The sequence below is a fragment of the Lepidochelys olivacea genome (assembly GCF_965140295.1).
Source record: "Lepidochelys olivacea isolate rLepOli2 genome assembly, chromosome: 21".
Lineage (NCBI taxonomy): Eukaryota > Metazoa > Chordata > Testudines > Cheloniidae > Lepidochelys > Lepidochelys olivacea.
In genome coordinates this window covers 4,885,971-4,907,027 of record NC_140431.1, presented here as the reverse complement: position 1 = coordinate 4,907,027, position 21,057 = coordinate 4,885,971, and the positions used below count along the sequence as shown (strand labels likewise).

At 45.6% G+C, this 21,057-nt stretch overlaps 1 protein-coding gene across 1 annotated transcript in view; it reads left to right on the top strand.

Annotated features, from left to right (window-relative positions):
• Positions 1–18,181, top strand: part of LOC311511112 (complement receptor type 1-like) — a 61,510-nt gene extending 43,329 nt beyond the window's left edge. The window contains exons 28-41 of the mRNA XM_084611461.1: positions 1,179–1,355; positions 2,195–2,377; positions 2,956–3,138; positions 3,895–4,086; positions 4,334–4,430; positions 5,774–5,859; positions 6,397–6,579; positions 7,672–7,848; positions 8,469–8,651; positions 9,386–9,568; positions 11,909–11,938; positions 12,411–12,486; positions 13,691–13,775; positions 14,927–18,181. Of these exons, the coding sequence (XP_084467587.1) occupies positions 1,179–1,355; positions 2,195–2,377; positions 2,956–3,138; positions 3,895–4,086; positions 4,334–4,430; positions 5,774–5,859; positions 6,397–6,579; positions 7,672–7,848; positions 8,469–8,651; positions 9,386–9,568; positions 11,909–11,938; positions 12,411–12,486; positions 13,691–13,772 (1,832 nt within the window). The 3' untranslated portion in view covers positions 13,773–13,775; positions 14,927–18,181. The remainder of the gene's footprint in view (positions 1–1,178; positions 1,356–2,194; positions 2,378–2,955; positions 3,139–3,894; positions 4,087–4,333; positions 4,431–5,773; positions 5,860–6,396; positions 6,580–7,671; positions 7,849–8,468; positions 8,652–9,385; positions 9,569–11,908; positions 11,939–12,410; positions 12,487–13,690; positions 13,776–14,926) is intronic.
• The last annotated feature ends 2,876 nt before the right edge of the window (positions 18,182–21,057 follow it).

Sequence of the window (21,057 nt, the reverse complement as noted above, 5' to 3'; positions counted from 1 at the left end):
GGCCACCAAATGAAATTAATGTACAGCAGGTTTAAAACAAATAAAAGGAAGTTCTTCTTCACACAGCGCACAGTCAACCTGTGGAACTCCTTGCCTGAGGAGGTTGTGAAGGCTAGGACTATAACGGGGTTTAAAAGAGAACTGGATAAATTCATGGAGGTAAAGTCAATTAATGGCTATTAGCCAGGATTGGTAAGGAACGGTGTCCCTAGCCTCTGTTTGTCAGAGGCGGGTGATGGATGGCAGGGGAGAGATCACTTGATCATTACCTGTTAGGTGCCCTGGAGTGAGTGACCTTGGCATTGGCCACTGTCGGTAGACAGGATACTGGTCTGGATGGACCTTTGGTCTGACCCAGTATGGCCGTTCTTATGTTTTTATGAAGGTGGAATATGACCCTCTAGTTCCTGTACGCTGAATAATCATGGAACCATTTTTTTGTTTTTCCCCCTCACGCTGGTATTTCAGTCAAGCTCTTTTCTATAATGGGGTGGGGACAAGATTGTTACAAATGAGTTAAAGATTCATAAAAAACAACAGGCATTAAGTACTTGCAATGTAACGCACTGAATAGTGAGCCCATATTGTCCAGTGATTTTTGGTTGACCAAAATAAGATGCTTAAAGTAGCCTGATTTTGTGTGTGTGTGTGTGTGATGAGTGTCTGTAAATTACCGTTGTGATCCTGGCTCCTCTCTTTTTGGGGAGACATAACTTCATTGCACAGTGTCTGCAGCTTGGAACTGCCTCTTTCCTCAATGTGAAGGCGCGTTTCTGTTTTGTTAGCTGCTTCCCTTTGCCTCGCTTGGTGTGTCAGGCACACACGAGGGTTTAAATTGAGACCATGAGAACTTTGAGACAAGCCACCAATGCAGCAAATTTCACAGCTATGGACTAAACCTCCAGTGAAACACACAGGCCAATGTCACTGCTTGCAAGAGGAGCTCCTTTAAGTTCAGTGGCATTGCATCCACTTGGAACGGTGCTGATGGATTCTGCGAGTGCAGCTCAGTAATGTTCATGCTGAAAGAATTGATAAAAGCGACAACAGGATGTGATAGTATAGAAATAGTTATGAAATTGAACTACAGTAAAAGACTTGCCAGAGGAAATGGATCAGTCCATTCCATCCCACGCCTGCGTTAGAGTCTAAAGGGTTTGTTATGCTTTCCCTTTCAGCAACATGCGTAAGCCCAGCAGTGGAGCATGGAAGAACAAATGGGGTACAGCGTGCCTACAGACCCAGAGACATGGTTGTGTTTGAATGCGACGCTGGTTACACCTTGAGTGGCAGCGCTGAGACGCAGTGCCAAGATGATGGTAGATGGGATCCTCCTGTCCCCACCTGTGAAAGAAGTAAGTATGACTAAGGCTTTGATCCCATTGTGATGAGTCAGATCTGGCAGGGCTGAGTCGGGAGGCCAAAAGGACTGTGGGATTAATTTGAGATCTGACAAGGGAAATGCAAATATCTGTGTAGTTATCCCAGTGTTCCCTGTGTTCCTCTCCATCGTATCTGGGCTTTTCCATTCTCCAAAAAGAACTAAGAGGAAGAAGCTCCTACCACAGGATTTAACTCAAAAGACAAGGTCACAAGTGCAACAAATTTAACAGCAAGGAATTAAAACTCGAAATAATTAGACACAGGGTGAAATAAATGCTTTTGAAAATAAATGTGCCGAATGCAAACTCTGCACTCCTGTGCACACATACACATTAGTGAAACATTAAAAGCTGCAGCTGTCTGAAACCCCAGCAGCCTTGACATAAATTAGAAACACTAGCAACTAATCTCCACACTCCCCTCACACTCACAGACAGGCACGCAATCCCCACTCTTGCCTCGTTACACGCGAGTAAAGAGGAAAGTGTGTCCCCCAAAGGCGAACAGGCCAGTATTGTTAAAGACCATGGTGCCAAAATGAGGGTCCCTTACAGGGAGCTCTCCCACCAGCCCTGCTCTCTCTGTCACTGAGAGGGATCACTCTGGGGACTCTATTCACCACAAGAGGAGCAGTACGGTACCTCATGGGATGTGGTTTTAGGCAGGCTTGCGCGATACTGTTTGCATTTTAGAGGTTAAAAGCAACACCATAAACTCTTCCTAGAGAGTCCAGAGCACAGGTGTGAAGCGCTCACTGAACAGCAGTGCATGCCAGTGCATGCTGATGCCTTCTGTGGCTTTTCAATTTCAGAGGTTCTCTGCATCGCCCCAGAAATCCAGAATGGAAGAAAAGTAGCTGGACGTGAACCTGTCTACAGACCCAGGGACACAGTTAGGTTTGAATGTGATCCTGGCTACACCCTAAACGGCAGCCGTCTGATTCAGTGCCAAGATGACGGAAACTGGGATTCTCCTGTTCCAGCCTGCACACAAGGTAAGTGTGAATCAATGTTGTCTCCTGAGTAACTGAGATGATCAACATCTGGTCGGGATGTGCCTGGACGCAAAAAAATAAACGTCTTTTGAATCCTGGGGTCACTGTTCAGCTGTGAATGGGGAACATACAAATATCCGCCCACCCCCTAATCTCTTGAGTGTGCTCGTCCCTGTGATAGCTGATCCCTTGCGTCCTGCCCTGCCCTCCTGACAGGCAGAGATCTGGCAATGGTCTGTCTCACTGAGCATCCTAAAGCTGTGAATGGAAACACAAATCAGCAGAACTCGTCCCACTCTCCACAAATTATATTTTGGATTCTTAAGGGAGGGAAGGGCGATTTCTAGGGACCAAAAAGGAGCAGATTGGGAAAATCTGAGTTCCGGGGTGAAGGGGAATCGAGGTCGGTGATATTTAATCTTTTTTGGATGTGTCGCATCACCGGTGCGATACAGGGTTTGACACAACACAGGCATCCTGGGCTTTTCCTCCTCCTGGAGACCAGCCTATTTTATGCTCTTCTTGAACAGGATTCAGATTTTCCCTGAAATATTCTTCATCCCCTCTCCCCCCTTTAGTGTTGCTGTGTCCCCCACCTCCGGTCATCGTCAAAGGGAAGCACAATGCCAAGCCTTTGGCAGCTTTCCCCAGTGGAACATATGCGAACTACAGCTGTGAACCTGGCTACGCCCTCCGTGGAGAGGCTTCGATCTATTGTACCACATATGGAACTTGGAGCCACCCTTCTCCTCTATGTGAAGGTGAATGAATTTTCGGTTGGCTTCTTCCTTTTGTCAGTAACCCAGCAGGATGGATAGTGAGAGAAAGAATGTTCAGACACACCACCTAATGCAACAAAATTCACAGCTGGGAACAGATCCCCAGGGACACACACAGGGCTATAATCTCTGCCGGCACAAGAAGCTCAGCCTCAGCTGCTCAATGAGAGTAAGAGAGAACTGAAGTGTCTTGCGTCAGTGGGATGTCGTATCAGTTTGTGAAGGGCTTGGGCCATTTAACAGATGAGTCTCTAGGTGGATATTAATTCTGTTGGGCATTGCTGAACCTATAGAGTCCTATTCTTTCAGGCCAGAAGCCACGATTGGGATACTTTAGTTTTTCACTGACAGTACTACTGAAAAATGGCACATTTTAGCATCCTGGGAGTAGGGCAGCCCAAGGATGGATTTTAGGACCAGAGGTAAACAGGGCAGGTGCATATGTTGTTTTAGTTGATTCGGAAATAGAGATTCTTGTGCCAGTGGTAAGTTTGGCCCTGTGTGTGTGTTATTTGAGATTCGGTCTCCAGCTATGGATTTTGTTGCATTAGCACTTTGTCTGAACGTTCTCTTTCCCTCGGCTTCAATCCTAGTGTAACACCTGGAAGAATATTTATAAAGCAGATCTGTAGTCATTTCTTTGTAACACTGTTGTTGTATCTACCTGCACCTGACGTGGTACATACCAGCAGACTGGATACGGTTCTTTTTTCTCATGTGTTTTTCCTTTCTTGCTAGATGGCTGTGATGTCCCAACGAGGTTAAGCTTTGCTGAGCTGAAGAGCGAGTATAAAAATCAGTCTTCCTTTCCTGTTGGGAAGACTATAAACTATACTTGCCGGCCTGGATACAGTAGACACCCGCATATGCAATCCACTATTACATGCCTTGAAAATCGAACATGGTCAGAAGCTCTCAAGTTCTGTAAAAGTGAATATCATTATGAATTTTGTTTCCATGGTTCAGTAAAGGTCTTAATGGCCTTAACATTTTGCAGCGTGGACACAACTAATGTGCCTTTAAATAGTTAATAGTCATTCGTAAAGTTCTCTCTAGCTGTGCCTGTTCTAAGCCTTCTAAATGTCTTCTTTGTGGAGTGTGTTAAATATTGACAGATCCCTGGGATCATTGTTTCATTGAAAGAGAGCACCCTAATCCTAGCCTTGTTCTCCACCAGAGAAATCGTGTGGTCATCCAGGAGAGCTGGAGAACGGCAGAGTTATTGTAACAGATACCCATTTTGGGTCAACCGTCTATTTCACATGTGAAGAAGGGTAAGTTTCAGATTGCCTGAGCTGACTACTTGTGCTTCACTTACAGCTGTGGAACACAAATGGATATCCTCATATTCCCCCAACTCCTGAAAGCAGTTTACTCTTCCATACTAAAGCAGCCCTCCATCTTCTTGGCTCAATCAATATAATTTTTATATGCGAGGAAAGACGGATTGGAATAAGTCTCCCTCTTTTCTTCATTCATGCTCTGTCATTTATTGTAGAAACTTTAGTTGCAATTTGGCCAGCTGAATGCTCTGCCTGCAGGTGCTGGCTGAGCACAGATGTCTCCTGTGGAGAGTAGGATCCAAGTGTCCAGGGCAAACCTTGGAATCTCTTCGATTTTACCCTTGCTTTGACATGGGAACAGTTCTTCTTCTGAATAATTGGATCTGGCTGTTTTCCCATACGGAGTTCGGTGGAAGGGTTATCACTGACTAACTGCCCACCTGCCAGACTGATGAGGTGTCTCCAAAGGGAAACCCTGCTGGGGAAGGTGCCTGAGTGAGAGCGCTGGGGATAAGGTAGCAGAAGAGGACGTCACTTGCCCTCTCCATTTGAAGATGAGGACTGTGCTTCAGGGGTCTGAGAAATAAAGGTCTGCAGCTGTAGTGCTGGCTTGTGCACTTGTAGAGCATGTCCTATGTGGGGGCGAAAGGGAAGAACCTGTGACCACAGAAAGTCTCATTTCACTGACACTGCCTATAACAACAGCTGGCTGCTGAACTCCAGAGCCAGCTCAGCTGAGGTTTGCTGTATAGCGTCTGTGTTTTGGACCTCTCTGCTGGGGTGGGGTGTTACTCCTGCATGCATTACAACAGTCTTGATTGACTTAAATTAAGTATCTCAAGCTAGCCAGACCCCAGCTGGGTCTGCCTGGCCCACTCCCTCAAAAACTTATCTCATCGGTTATGAGAAAATCAAAACCCCTCTCGATCAGGCATAATAATACCCCTCCGCCAGCAACCTGCCAGAAAGTGCTGGGAGAAAATGTTGTTACTTGTTTGCATATGGCTTGTGATTCCATGGAGGAGAATGATTCTGCTGATGTGGTAAGTAGGACTTGGGGGCACAGGAAGGACATTTGGATCCCCTGGCTCAAAGAATGCCAGCTCATTGGGCCTACACTGGATTCCGTTCTGTGGTTTAATTCTACAGGGGGCTGGGGAGTTCTGAGTTGGCAAGGAGCCTTTTCTGTTATGATCATCACTCAGTAGTCAGTGGTGTTGGTCCCCACCTGCTGTGGCTGGGGAGAAGAGCTTCACAAATAATTGAGCTTCACAGGAGAACTCAGATACCAAAGGAATAGGTAAGAACTGATAACCCCCTTTGCCTAACTCCAGGCACCGGTTGATTGGACAGCCTTACAGACGATGTGAGATTTCTGGCATGCATGTTGCATGGAGTGGTGGTGATCCCATTTGTGAGCGTAAGTAGGTCACAACTGTCTGTCCATGTGGTTACGTGCCCTTTTCTCTTTTTTCTGCTTGCCTCACAAATGTTAATTAAGCGGGAGGGAAGAATTATAATCTCCACTTTACAGTGGGAGAAATGAGGCACAGAGATTAGTGAGTTCTCCGGGTGATATATGAAGTTGGTCAGTGGCACAGCCAAAAATTTAATCCAGATCTCCAAATCCCGAGCCAGGACTTTAACCACAAGAGCCTCTCAGGGTTATAGGCATGACGAGAATTGTACACAGGACAATGCTTGAGGAGAGAACCCTTGCAAGGTTGCCATGAAGGGACCTACGCTGTTACCAGTGTATCTCCATCTCCTCCTCACAGGGTGGCCCTCCACATTTCCCACAACAATCTGCAGTTTCAAGTCGGAATAATATTGGTTAGTGCAACAAGTTACAGGGAAAATGCTGAGAGCCTAAAAAAGGCTTGAGAGCTGTCTAGGCTGCGGAGATGTTTTTCTTCCTCTCTGGCCCTGTGTTTCAGCTAAAGCATTTCTTTTTCAGAGGTTAGATGCCCAGCCCCACAAATCCAGAATGGAAGAAGAGTATCTGGTGATAGACATGTCTATTTATATAATGACAGTGTTACCTTTGAGTGCGATCCCGGCTACACCATGAAGGGTCACAGTCTGAGTCAGTGCCAAACTGATGACACGTGGGATCCACCTCTGCCAGTCTGTGAGCTAGGCAAGTGTCAAAACTCTGATTTGTTTGTATTATGCATCTAGAAACAGGTTTCCCTTCTGACTGATCAGTGAGAACCTCCAGCACTAACCCCGTCTGAATCTGTCCTGCCTGCTGCTCGCCTCAAATCCAGAGACTTTACAGACTGGTTTGAGGGGAGAGGTGGACGGTCCCAGTTGTTAGGAACAGACGTAGAGGATAAGAAATGAACCAGGTTGGGGGCAGTGCTGGCAGGGCTCCGAGAGCAGTGGGGATGACAGATGAGTAAATTTGTCCCTTCTGTTTTATTGCAAAGCTTGTGCTTTCCCACAATGCATTTGGGGGTCAGGATCCCTCCAACTGCAGCAGCTGCAAGAAGTGACCCAAGTTGGCAAGAGCCATGGGTCTGCTGAGGGGAATTACTGTACCATAAAGGTGAAAGCAGAGCACTTTTATCTTCTTCTGCTCAGAATCCTCATGTCTGTCCATCTTGAAATGGGAACTGGGAAGACACTAAATAGTGAACCTAAATTGTCCAGTGGATTTTGGTTGTCCAACTGAGATGCTTAAAGGAGCCCGATATTTTTTCTGGGTGGTGGATGTTTGTAAATTACCGTTGTGATCCTGACTAGTCCCTTCTTGGGGAGGCATCACTTCATTGTACGGCGTCTGGACCTTGGAGCAACCCTCACACTCAATGTGAAGGTGCGTTTCTGTTCTTTTTGCTGCTTCCCTTTTTCTCGCTTGGTGCGTCAGACACGCAAAAGGATTTAAATAGACACCACAAGAACTTTGAGACAAGCCACCAATTCAGCAAATTCCACAGCTGGAAACTAAATTTCCAATGAGAGACATGGGCCAAAGTCACTGTTGGCAAGAGGAGCTCCTTTAAGTTCAGTGGCATTGCATCCACTTGTACCAGTGGTGAATGGTTCTGTGAGTGCAGCTGGGTAATGTTCATGCTGAAAGAATTGCTACAGAGGATGTGAGAATGTAGAAATACTTATGAAAGTGAAGTAAAAGACTTGTCAAAGGAAATGTCTCAGTGGGTAAGCTGCCTATTCCATCCCACAAGTGCGTTAGAGTCTAAAGGGTTTGTTATGCTTTCCCTTTCAGCAACATGCGTAAGCCCAGAAGTGGAGAATGGAAGAACAAATGGGGTACAGCCTGCCTACAGACCCAGCGACATGGTTGTGTTCGAATGCGACCCTGGTTACACCATGAACGGCAGCCCTGAGACTCAGTGCCAAAATGACGGTAGATGGGATCCTCCTGTCCCTGTCTGTGAAAGATGTAAGTGTGACTAAGGCTTTGAGGTTGATCATCTTTGATCCTGTTGTGATGAGTCAGATCTGGCAGGGCTGAGCCGGAAGTCCAAAAAGACTGTGGGATTAGTTTGAGATCTGAAAAGGGAAATGCAAATATCTGTGTCGCTATCCCAGTGTTTCCCATGCTCCTCTCCAAAGTATCTGGGCTTTTCCACTCTCCGAAAAGATCCCTGAAGAACTGAGTCCTGGCCAGGTTCTCCCACTTAACCTCCCTCCCAAGTTAAGGGAACTTAGAGAAGGCCCCACCCAACTAGCCATCCAACCAATGAATGGTTCCAAAGTGGCAGAATTCCCAATGTAAACACAAAATAAACCGTGGAAATAACTGTTGGAGCCTTACTAAGATGGCTGAGAACATGTCTGTGGGTGTCAAGAAGCATGACTGAGTCATCGCGCTACATAGATATATGGGGGGATGTGAATGAGGTCGAGGGAATGGAGAATAGGTAGCTTTACCCCGGTGTGCATTAGGGTCACTGCTGTCGTGTTGGGTACAACTCAAAATGAGCATGTGGATCTTTTCCCTCCTATAAATTTAGCCTGCATGAGCTCTGGTTCAGTTAAGACTCTCTTTCCTCCCTATAGTGCTACAGTGTTCCTTTCCTCCAGCCATCACCAATGGGAAGCCCAGCGTCCAGGCCTTGGCAGTGTTCACCACTGGAACGTCTGTAAATTACAGCTGTGAGCCCGGCTATTCTCTTAATGGGCAGGCATCAATTTATTGTGCGGCATCTGGAACATGGAGCCCTCCCCCTCCTCAGTGTGAAGGTGCATTTATTTTCTGTTACCTAGAACTAAGAGGAAGAAGCTCATACAACAGGTTTTAACTCGAAAGACAAGCTCACCAGTGAAACAGAATTAATAGCAGGGAATTAAAGCTCCATTTAATTAGACTTAAGATGAAATAAATGCTTTTGAAAATAAAGGCATTGTATGCACACTCCGTACTCCTACGTGCGTATGCACAGATATGTACTCACGAGGAAAATATTTTTAAAAGCATCTGTCTGAAACCCTTACCACACTTTACATGAATTACAAAAACTAGAAACTAATATTCTCGCTCCCCTCACACACACAGGCAGACACACAAACCTCTGCCTCCAATCTCTACCCCTGCTACACACTGAGTGAACAGGAAAGATTTGCAGTGTGTCCCCTAAAGGCCAACAGGCCTGTACTGTCTAACAGCAAGCACAAGGAGTAGGCTCCAAATTGAGGGTCCCTCACAGGAAGCTCTCCTGCCAGCCCTGATCTCTCTGTCACTGAGAGGGATCACTCTGGGGACTCTATTCACCACAAGAGGAGCAGTATGGAACCCCATGGGATGTGGTTTTAGGCAGGCTTGCACGATAGTGTTTGCAGTGGAGAGGTTAAAAGCAACACCATAAACTCTCCCCAGAAACTGGTAGGCAGCCAGTGCAGAACACAGGTGCCAAGCACCCACTGAACAGCACTGCTTGCCGGGCAGGCTGACACCTTCTGCACCTTTTCAATTTCAGAGGTTCTCTGCATTGCCCCAGAAATCCAGAATGGAAGAAAAGTACCTGGACATAGACCTGTCTACAGACCCAGGGACACGGTTAGGTTTGAATGTGATCCTGGCTACACCCTGAACGCCAGCCATCAGATTCAGTGCCAAGATGATGGAACGTGGGATCCTCCTGTTCCAGCCTGCACACAGGGTAAGAGAGAATCTAGGTTCTATCCTTACTAAAATCAAGAAAATCAAGATACATCACGTTTACTTCTTCCCACCTATCTACTAGGCCAGTAACCCTGTTAAAGAAGGAAATTAGATTGGTTGGCATGATTTGTTCTTGACAAATCCATGCTGGCTATTCCTTATCCTGTTATTCTCTAGGTAATTATATATTTTTTTAATATTCAGTATCTTTTCCAGATATTGAAGTTAGGCTGATTGGTGTATAATTCCCAGGGTCCTCTTTGTTCCCCCTTTTGAAGACAGGTACTGTGTTTGCCCTTCTTCCTATCATGCTTGTGCTGTTCTACAAAATGGTAAGGACAGAAATGACTTAATGTGTTTTTCCCCCGCAAACCAACTAAAAATAAAATGGCAGTTGCCTGCCTTGAAGAGCCTGAAGTCATTCTCCTGCTGTGTTGTGCTCTTCAATGCAGTACTGAGAGAGTGCATAAAAACTAAAGACTGAAACAGACTATGAGTTGAAATCCTGGTAAAACTCCCACTGACTTCAGTGGGCTAGGATTTTGCTCTGTATGTCTGCATTCCTCCAGCGACAAGGCAGCAAATTACACCTTGGTACAGTAGTAGGATTACATGTTTGTTCTTGTCACCTTCATAAGTGAATATAACTACACCCAGAGCCGTGCCTTGGGTATGGCGAATTGGGGCGATCGCTTAGGGCCCCGTCCTTTGGGGGCCCCACAGACTGGTGCATTTGGCCTGGTGGGGTCAGTCCCACACCCCCTGAATGTATTTTCCACTGAATGCATCCGATGAAGTGAGCTGTAGCTCACGAAAGCTTACGCTCAGATAAATTTGTTAGTCTCTAAGGTGCCACAAGTCCTCCTTTTCTTTTTGTGGATACAGACTAACACAGCTGCTACTCTGAAACCTGTACCAGTCTGTAGATCCAGTATGTATAGAATAAATGGGAAAAATTCATGCCCTGTGTTAGGTTTCCACCTAGTGGTCAAATGACAATAGAGGTTGAAATAAGATTTGCCCTTTGCAGAATCTGCAACACAAACCTCCTGTCTATTTTGAGGCCTGCTTTACATCGAGATTTCCAATGCTAGACAGGTCTTTTTTTAAACCCAATTTAGTTAAACCAGTGCAAGTTTGTGTGCAGACAAGATAAAATGTATCCTGGGCTGTGTAGACAATACCTATCTGGGAGGGAAAAGAGATTGTTTTCAAATTTTTATTTGAACAAAGCTACACAGTTACACAAAATAAACTCAATGTGTATATGTCTCCTGAACATATCTGCATTAGTTGTTTCTAATTCCTGATCCCCACACACAGTTGCAAGGGCTTAACTAAAGGTGCTTTTTTTTTTTTTTAAAGCAGATTTAATCATACTATTGCAACTTTGTGTGTGAGCACTCAAAGCAATTCCAACCTGGCTTATATCATTGTAGTCTGCACCTATAAATTATGAATGCAAGCTCAACTAAGATAAGAATTTTCAAATGATAAAAGCATGCCTACACGGGGGCTTGCACCCAGTTACCTATATTGATTTAAAGTCTGATTTAACTTAAACCAGTATGATTTTTGTGTGTAGACAGGCCCTAAATATGGGAAGGTAAAAATCAAACTCTCTCAACTTGAGGCCTGTCTAAAATGTAATATGATATCCTAATATGGTTTGAGTTTTTTGACTGTGTAGATACCACCAATCAGTGTTACAACCATGGCTTTTGTTACGTTATTCTGTGTAAAACTCACTGCATTTAGGTTGGAGTTTTCAAAATATGTCTTATTCTCTACTTAAAATATTTCTCCCTATCAGTAAAAGGCAGTTCTCTAAGCAACAGCTTTGTCCTTCCAGCTTAACTCAGTGTGTGTGTGACATGCTCCCGAGACTCGGGTGACCAAACAGCAAATGTGAAACATCGCGACAGGGGGTAAGGGGTAATAGGAGCCTGTATAAGAAAAAGACCCAAAAATCAGGACATCTGGTTACCCTACCCAAGACCCTCACAGTTGATATATGGTTGATTTAGCAGGTAAACGGAAAGAGCTTCTTTCTTGCTCAGCCAGTCAATACAGTGCTGAGCTTTCTCCTGTGCTGGAGGAGGCGATTGGGTTACAGTGGTTTATCTCCCTTTAAAAGTTGCAAGGGCCTTTCTATATAGCTGGCAATATGGGGAGGACTTTTAATAAATTTTGCTTTCTAGCTCTCACCAATAAAATCTGTAACATGCCTGATACAGAAAATGTTTGGATAAATATTTTTGAAGAAATCATGTGGCTGTGATTCATTTCATATTACAGTAGTTCAATTTTTTTCCCCTCTCTCTACCCCCAATTCTAGGTTCCTATAACTTCATCTCAGTAGTCCTCGGTAAGTAGTTTACTAAAAAGACCTGGGGTCAGATTCACAGCTGACTTCAGTGGACCTATGCTGATTTACCCTAGTTGAACATCTGGCCCATTGTTTCTAAACCTTCTTTATGGTAACACCCATTGTTTCATGTTCTCTGTGTATATAAATCTCCCCTCTGTATTTTCCACTGAATGCACCGATGAAGTGAGCTGTAGCTCACGAAAGCTTATGCTCAAATAAATTGGTTAGTCTCTAAGGTGCCACAAGTCCTCCTTTTCTTTTTGCAAATACAGACTAACACGGCTGTTACTCTGAAACCTGTCAGGATTCAGAAACCCTTGTGGGTACAGATAGAGGAATGCCATGACCTCTTAACTTTGCTTGGGATTTTGAGAGTTAATTAAAAATCTGCAAAGGCCAATAATACTGTTTCTGTGTTTCATAAGCCCATTTGTCAGACTGATTCAGTTTTCTCCCTTTTGTCTCTCAGGGATCGCAGGTGGGGCACTGCTGCTTCTCCTGGTTACCATCATTATCTCGAGGATTATGTCTAAGCAGAATGCAGGGTGAGGGATTTTTCTAAATTCCCATTCATTTCAAATATGTATGAACTGTTGTTTGGTTCCACAGTTTAATACTGGCCAAACATTTCATTAAATGACTCATGATCTCCATTTGCAACAATGGGACAAAAGAAACAGGTAATCACTAGTGTAATTTTGTGAGTCTGCAGGTAGTAATAGTTTAGTGTTCTTCACATACCAATCTTTTTATATAATATGTAAAAACTTCTCTCCCTTCTCATCTCTTTGCTCTGGAAGAAGCATTATTATAATGTATTTTTACAAAAATAAACAAACCCAAAACATTCTTCTGTCACCAGGATATTAGCATGGTACAAAGAAATAAGGCCCATGATGGATTTTTCCCCTTTAGATCTGAAAGGGTTTTGGGTTTTTGTTTTGTTTTTTTTTTGGGGGGGGGTATCTCTGTAATATACTAAAGTTTGAAGAGAGGGAGGGAAAGGATGTAAAGTTTGGGGGTTTTTTCTGCTTTTTTATCTTTGAAATATCAGCGATGTAACGTGGTTTTCTCAGGTTTTCTGGGACTAGGAATGGAAGTAGTTTTGAGAACATATATTGTGAGCCGTCAAACTTTAATTGCAGCAGCAGAAGGTATTTAAAAATTACAAAAAAAAAAAATACAAAAACCTTTTCCCTCCCTTCTCCAAACTGTCAGTTAGACAATGGACTTAAATAGTTGTAAATAAAGGGTCTTAAACAGTCTGGTCCAAAATCCTTTCCACTCTCTCACTTGCTCTATGTTTAGTCTTTTGCAGTGTCCGACCGTAGCCTTATTAGTTCTCTAGTTGCCAATAACTGCATTTCTAATAATAAAACCCTTGAGCCTGCTTGGCTATGTAACAAAACAGTATTAAAGTGGCATAAGCCCTATTTTTTTCCTATTTTGCACATCACCTTTAAATGAAGATTTCCCTCCCCCCTCACACCATCCCTCTTAAATCAGGCAACTTTAATATAAGAACCCTCCTCATCTTTCGTCTTGGTAAATTAATCAATCTTGGTGTCCTCTGCTGGTATCAGTGAGATCTCAAATATCTTCAGATCAACTTTCCAAACTTCAGCAGCCATAAAACTCTGAAATTAGTTTTGAGGCTAAATATAAATTTACTTCGTCTCTCCTTTTAAAATAAACTAAATTAGAGTTTTCCTTTGAAAATGTAACTTATTTTTCCTCTTCACCATTCAGCTATTACTATACACATGAAAACTGCAAGTACCGGATGCCTTTGGCCCACATAACTGAACAAAAAAATTCATTTGCACCATAGCAGGTATGGGCTTATTTTAAATCACTTTCTTCAACATAAAAATGTCAAAATTGTGGTGAATGATGTCAGCTCTAACTTATTCTAATGCAGTGTTACCCAGACTGAGGCTTGAGAGCTGTAAGTGGCTCTTTAATGTGTCTCCTGTAGTTCTTTGCAGCACATAAGTTATTAACCAGTCAGGATGCTTTTACTATGTTAACAAATTACCAGCTTGCACTGAGTTATTAACTTGTTTGCTGTGAGAATAATAATTTTCTACTATTGTGGCTTCTTTGGGTAATGATTGCTAATTTGGCTCCTGAACCACAGAGATCTGAGTATTACTGCTCTAATGCAAAGACACTGTATGTTGAATGGAAAATGACTATTTTTCTCCCAGTCTCCTTGCTCCTATGTTTCTTGAATAAAAACAGCACCTGTTGTAACCACAGACACTTCCGGTTTGGCTAACCTTTTGTTTGTAGCAAACGAGCAGATCACATTTGCAATGTCACAACACTTTTTTGGAAGGTAGTACAACAAAATCAGGTCTGAAGCATTATTTGCATTAATTCTGTTTCCATCTAGTACAAAGGAAGATGGAAATCATGGGTCAAATGTTACCCACCTTAGAAACCATGTTTTGTTTGTAAAGTTGTGGGGAAATCTGCTTGCTATACAACTTACTTCTAGCCACACTAGAATAAGGCTCAAGCAGTTCTTTGGGTCTGTCTGCTTTAATATGTGTTGTGGTGGCTGCTCGGCTTACCGTTGAATCTGCATGTAGTCCTGTGGCTGCCACGGTCCACAATGAAAACCAACTTTTGCTTCAGAATACTGTCTTCAGAATACTGACATTTAACGTAATGGCACCAACAGCTACCTGCCTTTATACTTCAACTATATCTACTACCTCATGATTGTGTATTATACAGCATGAAATACAGTCTGACGTGAACAAGTTCACAATGTGCTATTTATTTTGACATGTAAACAGATTTTTTTTTTAAAAGTAGGCTGATCTGACAATCTTTCCCCAGGAAATGTAAACATTTCAAAAAGATTACTTTTTGTCCAAGTGAAAGTAATAAAATTGCAATAAAATGTTTCTAAAGATTGGCAGGAGCATAGAAGAACCAAGTTTTGTTTTAACATTGATGTATCCCTTTCTGCAGGCAGGAAACCACTTCTCCACGCAAAATGCACACCATGAGGAGAACATGGAAGCATTTCCTTCACCTTCTTTGTGGGTAATTTACATTCTTGCAATGAAGTTCTCTAGGGGAAAACGCAAAGCCACAGCATATACCTGACGACGTTATGCAGCTGCTTCCTTTAGATCCTTATAGCAGTTTAGTTCATGAAGTTCAACTTTACACAGCACCAGACTGTAGCTTTTAGGCTGCCCTCCTGCTGTTTGTCCACGAAAACGTCTTGCGTGCAGACTTCTGAGATGAACAACCACCCTGCAGCATCAAGGATGCTCACTCCTCAGATTATGCTCTGGCCTTCTTTCCCTTTCATGGAACTTCTTGTTTCTGACCAGTTGACTAAGCAATTTAACACCAGGAAGAGGAGATGACGCAAGTGCTGCTGAGCCTGCCTTGATAAGAAATTGCAAGCACAAAACCCTGAACTTCCTTCTGAGCATGCTTCATTAACTGCCACAGCGGTCTTCTTGAAAAGTTTCGGAAGGCTGTGTGTGAAAGGAACCTTAATTTTGAGGAGTTGCTGGATTTTATAAAAGGGCTTCATGACTGCCAACCCTGTATCTCTTTCCTTTTACTTGCTCTTCAAAGACACAGCACTTAATGTTCTTCACCTTATAGTAGAGATACAATCAACTTCTTTTACAACCCCTTGTAATTTTTAACCCCTCTAAAAATAAGACTCAGATGAAATTTTGCTTTCAATATTTAATTTTTTCTTCTTGGATCCCTTACTTTAAAATGACTTCATGGGCGTGAAACTACAGATTAAACTTTTTAAATACTGCTTTTAAATCAAAAGCTGTGTATAAAATGTCTGCAATTTATTATAATGTGCTCTAAAAGAGAAAATATTTGTTTAGAAAGGAGATGGGTGAATTTACAGCAACACATTTTTAAAATCAATCTTGCTCATTTTGTGATGCAGATCCTGATGATGCCTCCATCTTCAGAGACTTTGCCATATTTTTGGGCAGAGGTTCCTACCCTGAATTTCTAATCTGAACTACAATTAAAAGAACCTGCACACGAAGAAGTAAATGCCTCCCTTAAACCCAGTAAAGGGACTGATCTTGCATCCCTGTAAAATCCCTCAATTATACATTAATTGGAGGCATTTGTGAACACCAGCTGCAGTACAAAGAAGGTGTTATGACTCGTTGTGTCCTTGATCCAGGGATTAAGAATGGGCAGTTTCACAAACCAGGCCTCTTGTGCTACTAGGGAAAGACTTGTAACAATGATAGTGGGGTTGTCAGATAGTGGGAAGTAGCCTAATAGCTTTTTGACCTGGGGAAAATGGACTAGCATAACTACAGCAGAATGACTGTTCTGGAACACTTGTATTCCAGTATAACTCCCCCTCACTGTGTCCTGGAATAAAAGTGACTTTATTCTAGAATAATTGTTTATTTCAAACTAGTTACTTTGAAAGTAAGAGTGTTCTTCCACAATGAGTGTCCACAAGGGAATTATAGGAAAAGCTATTCAGCTACAGCTGTGCCAATCAATTTCCCTCACAAAGGCAAGCCTTAAGTGACATCTTTTTAGGATTCAAAAATGAACCCCAAAAACTGTCAGTTGAAACCAAAGACAGTAGATTTAAGTCTAAATTCTGGTCCCAGAGGAGTAACTGGCAAAACTCCCCTTGATTTCTCTGGGCTCAAGCTTTGGCGTTCAGTGTGCAGCCCTTTCTTGCTATGCTTAATGCAGGCTAATGCAGGATCTCCAATGAATGTGCACTGCTTTATACAAACAACAATTAAGGACTCTAAAAGGCATCATACATTTTCCAAGCATCTGGATTCCCTTCAGAACTTCCTCTTCCTGGGGTGTTTAAACAGTACCCTAGGGTTGTGAGATGCTTTTGGCATGTTAAAGAGGTCTCTACACTGAAGAGCTCCCAGACTAAGACATGCTGCATAGAAATGTCATCAGGCCATGGGTGAGTCTCTCTAGACAAAAGAGCCTTTTACCCTTTAAGCCTTGGGCTACTTATTTTTGCTTTGACTATGGGCTCCCTATTTTTCTTCAATATCTTGTACCAGTATAAGGTGGAGTGTGGGTCAGCATTGGTGAAAAGTATCATTGTAAATGCAGAGTGGTTTGAAGAGATCAGACAACCATGCAGTGACATACATTTACGTTCAATTGTGGAGAAAACAGCTACAGGGACAGGCCTGTTCTGTACACACAATCTGTTTTTTTTTTAATCTGGCTTCACACCTTTGCACTGTTAACTGGGAAGGCAATTCAGCTGAGCTTCTCTGACAAGCATTCTACTATATACGCTTTAATATGCAACTTTGTGGCATTAGCTTTTAAGAAGGAACAAAAGCCTCATTACCTGTTTCCTGAATGGGTGTAACGCTCCATCTTTCAGCCCATTTCCAGTAACAGATGCAGTGAAGACTATAAAACTCACTGGAACAAGCCAGAGAGCTGTATGGTTGACAAGCATTCTGATAAGTCCAACTAAAAGAGTGGTTTCAATACAGTAACTGTACTGCAGCCAAACACAAACTAAATGTTGTGGTTAAAGTTGGGACACTGGGGAAAAGAGGTAGTTAAGGGTAGGGAAAGGGAGAGAAACAGAGATACGCAACTGTCACTTACTGGGGGTATGTTCAATGCTTAGAGCAGCATACTCAGACCTCAGTGCTGGAGGAGCCACATTAGCAATCACCCTTATCCAACAGAGGCCAAGTACTGTGACTTCATGGTTTCATTTACTATAAAACTGTCTATTCATATTTAAACAGGAAAACAGGAGAAATTTAGTTTTTAAATAGTCTCACAGCAAGATGACTGACCACCTATAATCATTTGATCAACTACTAACACGCTGAGCGGCCTGATTGGTTCTGCTACAAAGAGCTGCAAAGGACACAGGTAAGAACCATTTGTAGCTCAAAAGCTCCAATCGGAGTATCGCTGGCCTACAGGAATGGGACTCTGCTCTCCAATGGGGTCTAGGGACTCATACAAATCTAGCGTAACGTTTTAGTGGCAGAAATTATTGGCGCAGACGTTGCTCTCTCTGGGCTTTTGACCGAGGACTAAAGGCCCTTTTGGTCTTTCTTAAAGCCTGTTTGTTTGTCCGACCGGGAAGCGAGAGTGGAACAGTTTTCCTAGGACAAACCAACAGATGACCCGTCTCTAGCCGTCACCCTACCACTGAGAGGGGGCCCGTCCCACCCCCAGCCAATGATTAGCATCAGGTTAAGGGGGCTAGGGAGCGGGGGGGGGGGGGGGACGACTAACTCGCCCTTTAGTCTGAAGCGGGGGACCTGTGCCATTGAGCAGCGACACAAACCCGGGGAGAAATCCGCCTGCGAGCAGCCCCTTCCGGGCATGCAGCCAGGCAGAGAAAACAAGCTCGGGTAGGAAAGTGCAGCAGTTGGCAGCGCCCAAAGAGCAGCCCTCAGGCCCGAATCCCTCAGGGGCATTGTTGCCCCCCCCCGGCTTGTGCGCCTTCAGCCGTCCCCGGCCCGGGTCCCCGCTCCCCGCTGGGTCGCACCAGAGCGGGGCCGACGGGGGGAGCCGCGGAGCTGGGCGAAAACCGGCGGCGCAGCGAGGCCTTGGCTGGCTGGCGGCCTCCCTCCCTCGGGCGGGGACCGGCGACCGGCGCCGCGCTGGGCGAGCCTGGCCGCGGGCTTCCCGGGCGGGGCGGCCGCCGCCTCTCTCGGCTCGGCCCGGCCCCTGCCCTGCGGCGGCCGCGGCGACCCGCGAGCGCGCTCCCGAGGCGGAGGCGGCGGCGGCGGCGGCTCGGTTCGGCGCATGCGCAGTGCGAGGCGCGGCGCCATGGAGCTGCTTCGGCCGGGCTGGATCCCGCGTCTCTCGGCGCTGCTGGCGCTCGCGCTGCTTCCCAGGGGAGCGCTGGGTGAGTGTCGGGGGCGAAGGGGGCTCCCCGGCCCCGCCCCCTGGGCTGGCCTCGCCCCCCGCTGGGCTGGCGAGTGGGAGCAGGAGGGCGTGGGGAGAGCGGGGCCCGGGGCCCCGGCTCTGTGGCCAGGTGCCGGAGGGGCGTGAATCCGGGGGGGTGGGGGCAGCAGGGGGAGACCGTTCGTGGCGGGCTGGGGTCCGTGGCCCTGTCTGCCATTGACAGCTCCCTGGACTCGACCCGAGTCTGCCGGGCAGGTGTGCGAAGGGGGCTGAGTCCTGAGTCAGGGTCACCCGCGGGCTGGAAGCCATTCATGGCTGCGGCATGAGGCATGTGGCTGGCGCTGGGGTGGTCCCCAGCGCGGCCGTAGATGCTGGAAGTGGGGCAGTTCTTCTGCATCGCCTCGTGTTTAGACATGATTGGGCATCCCGTCTGAACACAACCGTCAGGTCAGGCAAAGGGCCGTAACGCAGAGAGACCCAGTTGAATGTTGACCAGATTTGGCAGGCCACATACAGGTTCTGCATTTGTCTGGACTGTTTTGCCTTTGGTTAAAACGGAAGTGTGTAGTCACAGGACAGTATGAGCTGACGGGAAATATGAATTAGGCCCAAGAAAGGAGGAGAAGCCCTCTTCTAGTCTAGTGTGTAGACCCTTCACGTGACGTGTGTGTGTGTGTGTGGGGGGGGTTTGACCTTGGCATCTGGCACTGTAGGCTCCTCTTTTAATTAGCTATGACTTGGGGGTCCAAAAATGCGGATCACTCTTTTGCCCCCCCATGGGTCAGGCTGTGGGAGACCCCTGTTCAAACCCCTCCTCTGCAAAGGGATTTGAACAGGGGTGTCCCACCTCCCAGGGACCTCTTTCCCCCCCACCTCCACCCCCCAACCCCCCACCCACCCCACCCCCCGACCCCCCACCCAACCCCCCACACACCTCCCCCCGACCCCCACACCCAAGGGAACCTGAGAGGTGGGGGATCATTGTTTAGACCTCCTCTGTTTCCAGAAAGACAAGGGCCTCCTGAGAAAGGAGGGAATTTAAACAGGGGCCGCTCACCCTCAGCCCTGTCACCTGGGAGGTGATCCATCCTTGTCCAAGCCTCTTCTTAACAGGCCGAGGGAGGATTTGAACTGGGGTCTCCCACTTTCTATGTCAGTAGCCTACCCACTGGGCTACAGAGTGATCCTAATGGTCTTGCTGGTCCCATTGCTATTGACTTGAAGTGGAACAGCTTCAAGAGGCAAGAAAGAAGGAGCTCCCACTGAAAGTCCTTGTCCTCATCTGGTAGAGGACAGACTTGAACCAGCAACCTTGAGTTTCCCAGGAGAGTAGCCTAACCGCTGTAGCGTAGAGGGCTTCTTGCTTTTCCTTTGGCCCAATTACTATTCAATTGGCGTGGAACAGCGGCAAGAGGAAAAACCTAAAGGGTTCCCAATTGAGTCCCTGTCTCCTCTTCAGGGAGGCAGTGGTATTGAACCAGTAACCTTGAGTTTCCCAGGGGAGTAGCCTAACCGCTGTAGTGTAGAGGGCTTCTTGATTTTCCTTTGGCCCAGTCGCTATTCAATTGACATGGAACAGCGGCAAGAGGAAAAACCTAAAGAGTTCCCACTTGAGTCCCTGTCTCCTCTTCAGGGAGGCAGTGGTATTGAACCAGCAACCTTGAGTTTCCCAGGGGAGTAGCCTAACCGCTGTAGCGTAGAGGGCTTCTTGCTTTTGCTTTGGCCCAATCACTATTTAATTTACATGGAACAGCGGCAAGAGGAAAAACCTAAAGAGTTCCCACTTGAGTCCCTGTCTCCTCTTCAGGGAGGTGCTGGTATTGAACCCGCAACCTTGAGTTTCCTAGGGGAGTAGCCTAACCGCTGTAGCGTAGAGGGCTTCTTGTTTTTCCTTTGGCCCAGTCGCTATTCAATTGGCGTGGAACAGCGGCAAGAGGAAAAACCTAAGGAGTTCCCACTTGAGTCCCTGTCTCCTCTTCAGGGAGGCAGTGGTATTGAACCAGTAACCTTGAGTTTCCCAGGGGAGTAGTCTAACCGCTGTAGCGTAGAGGGCTTCTTGATTTTTCTTTGGCCCAGTTGCTATTCAGTTTACATGGAACAGCGGCAAGAGGAAAAACCTAAAGAGTTCCCACTTGAGTCCCTGTCTCCTCTTCAGGGAGGTGCTGGTATTGAACCCGCAACCTTGAGTTTCCTAGGGGAGTAGCCTAACCGCTGTA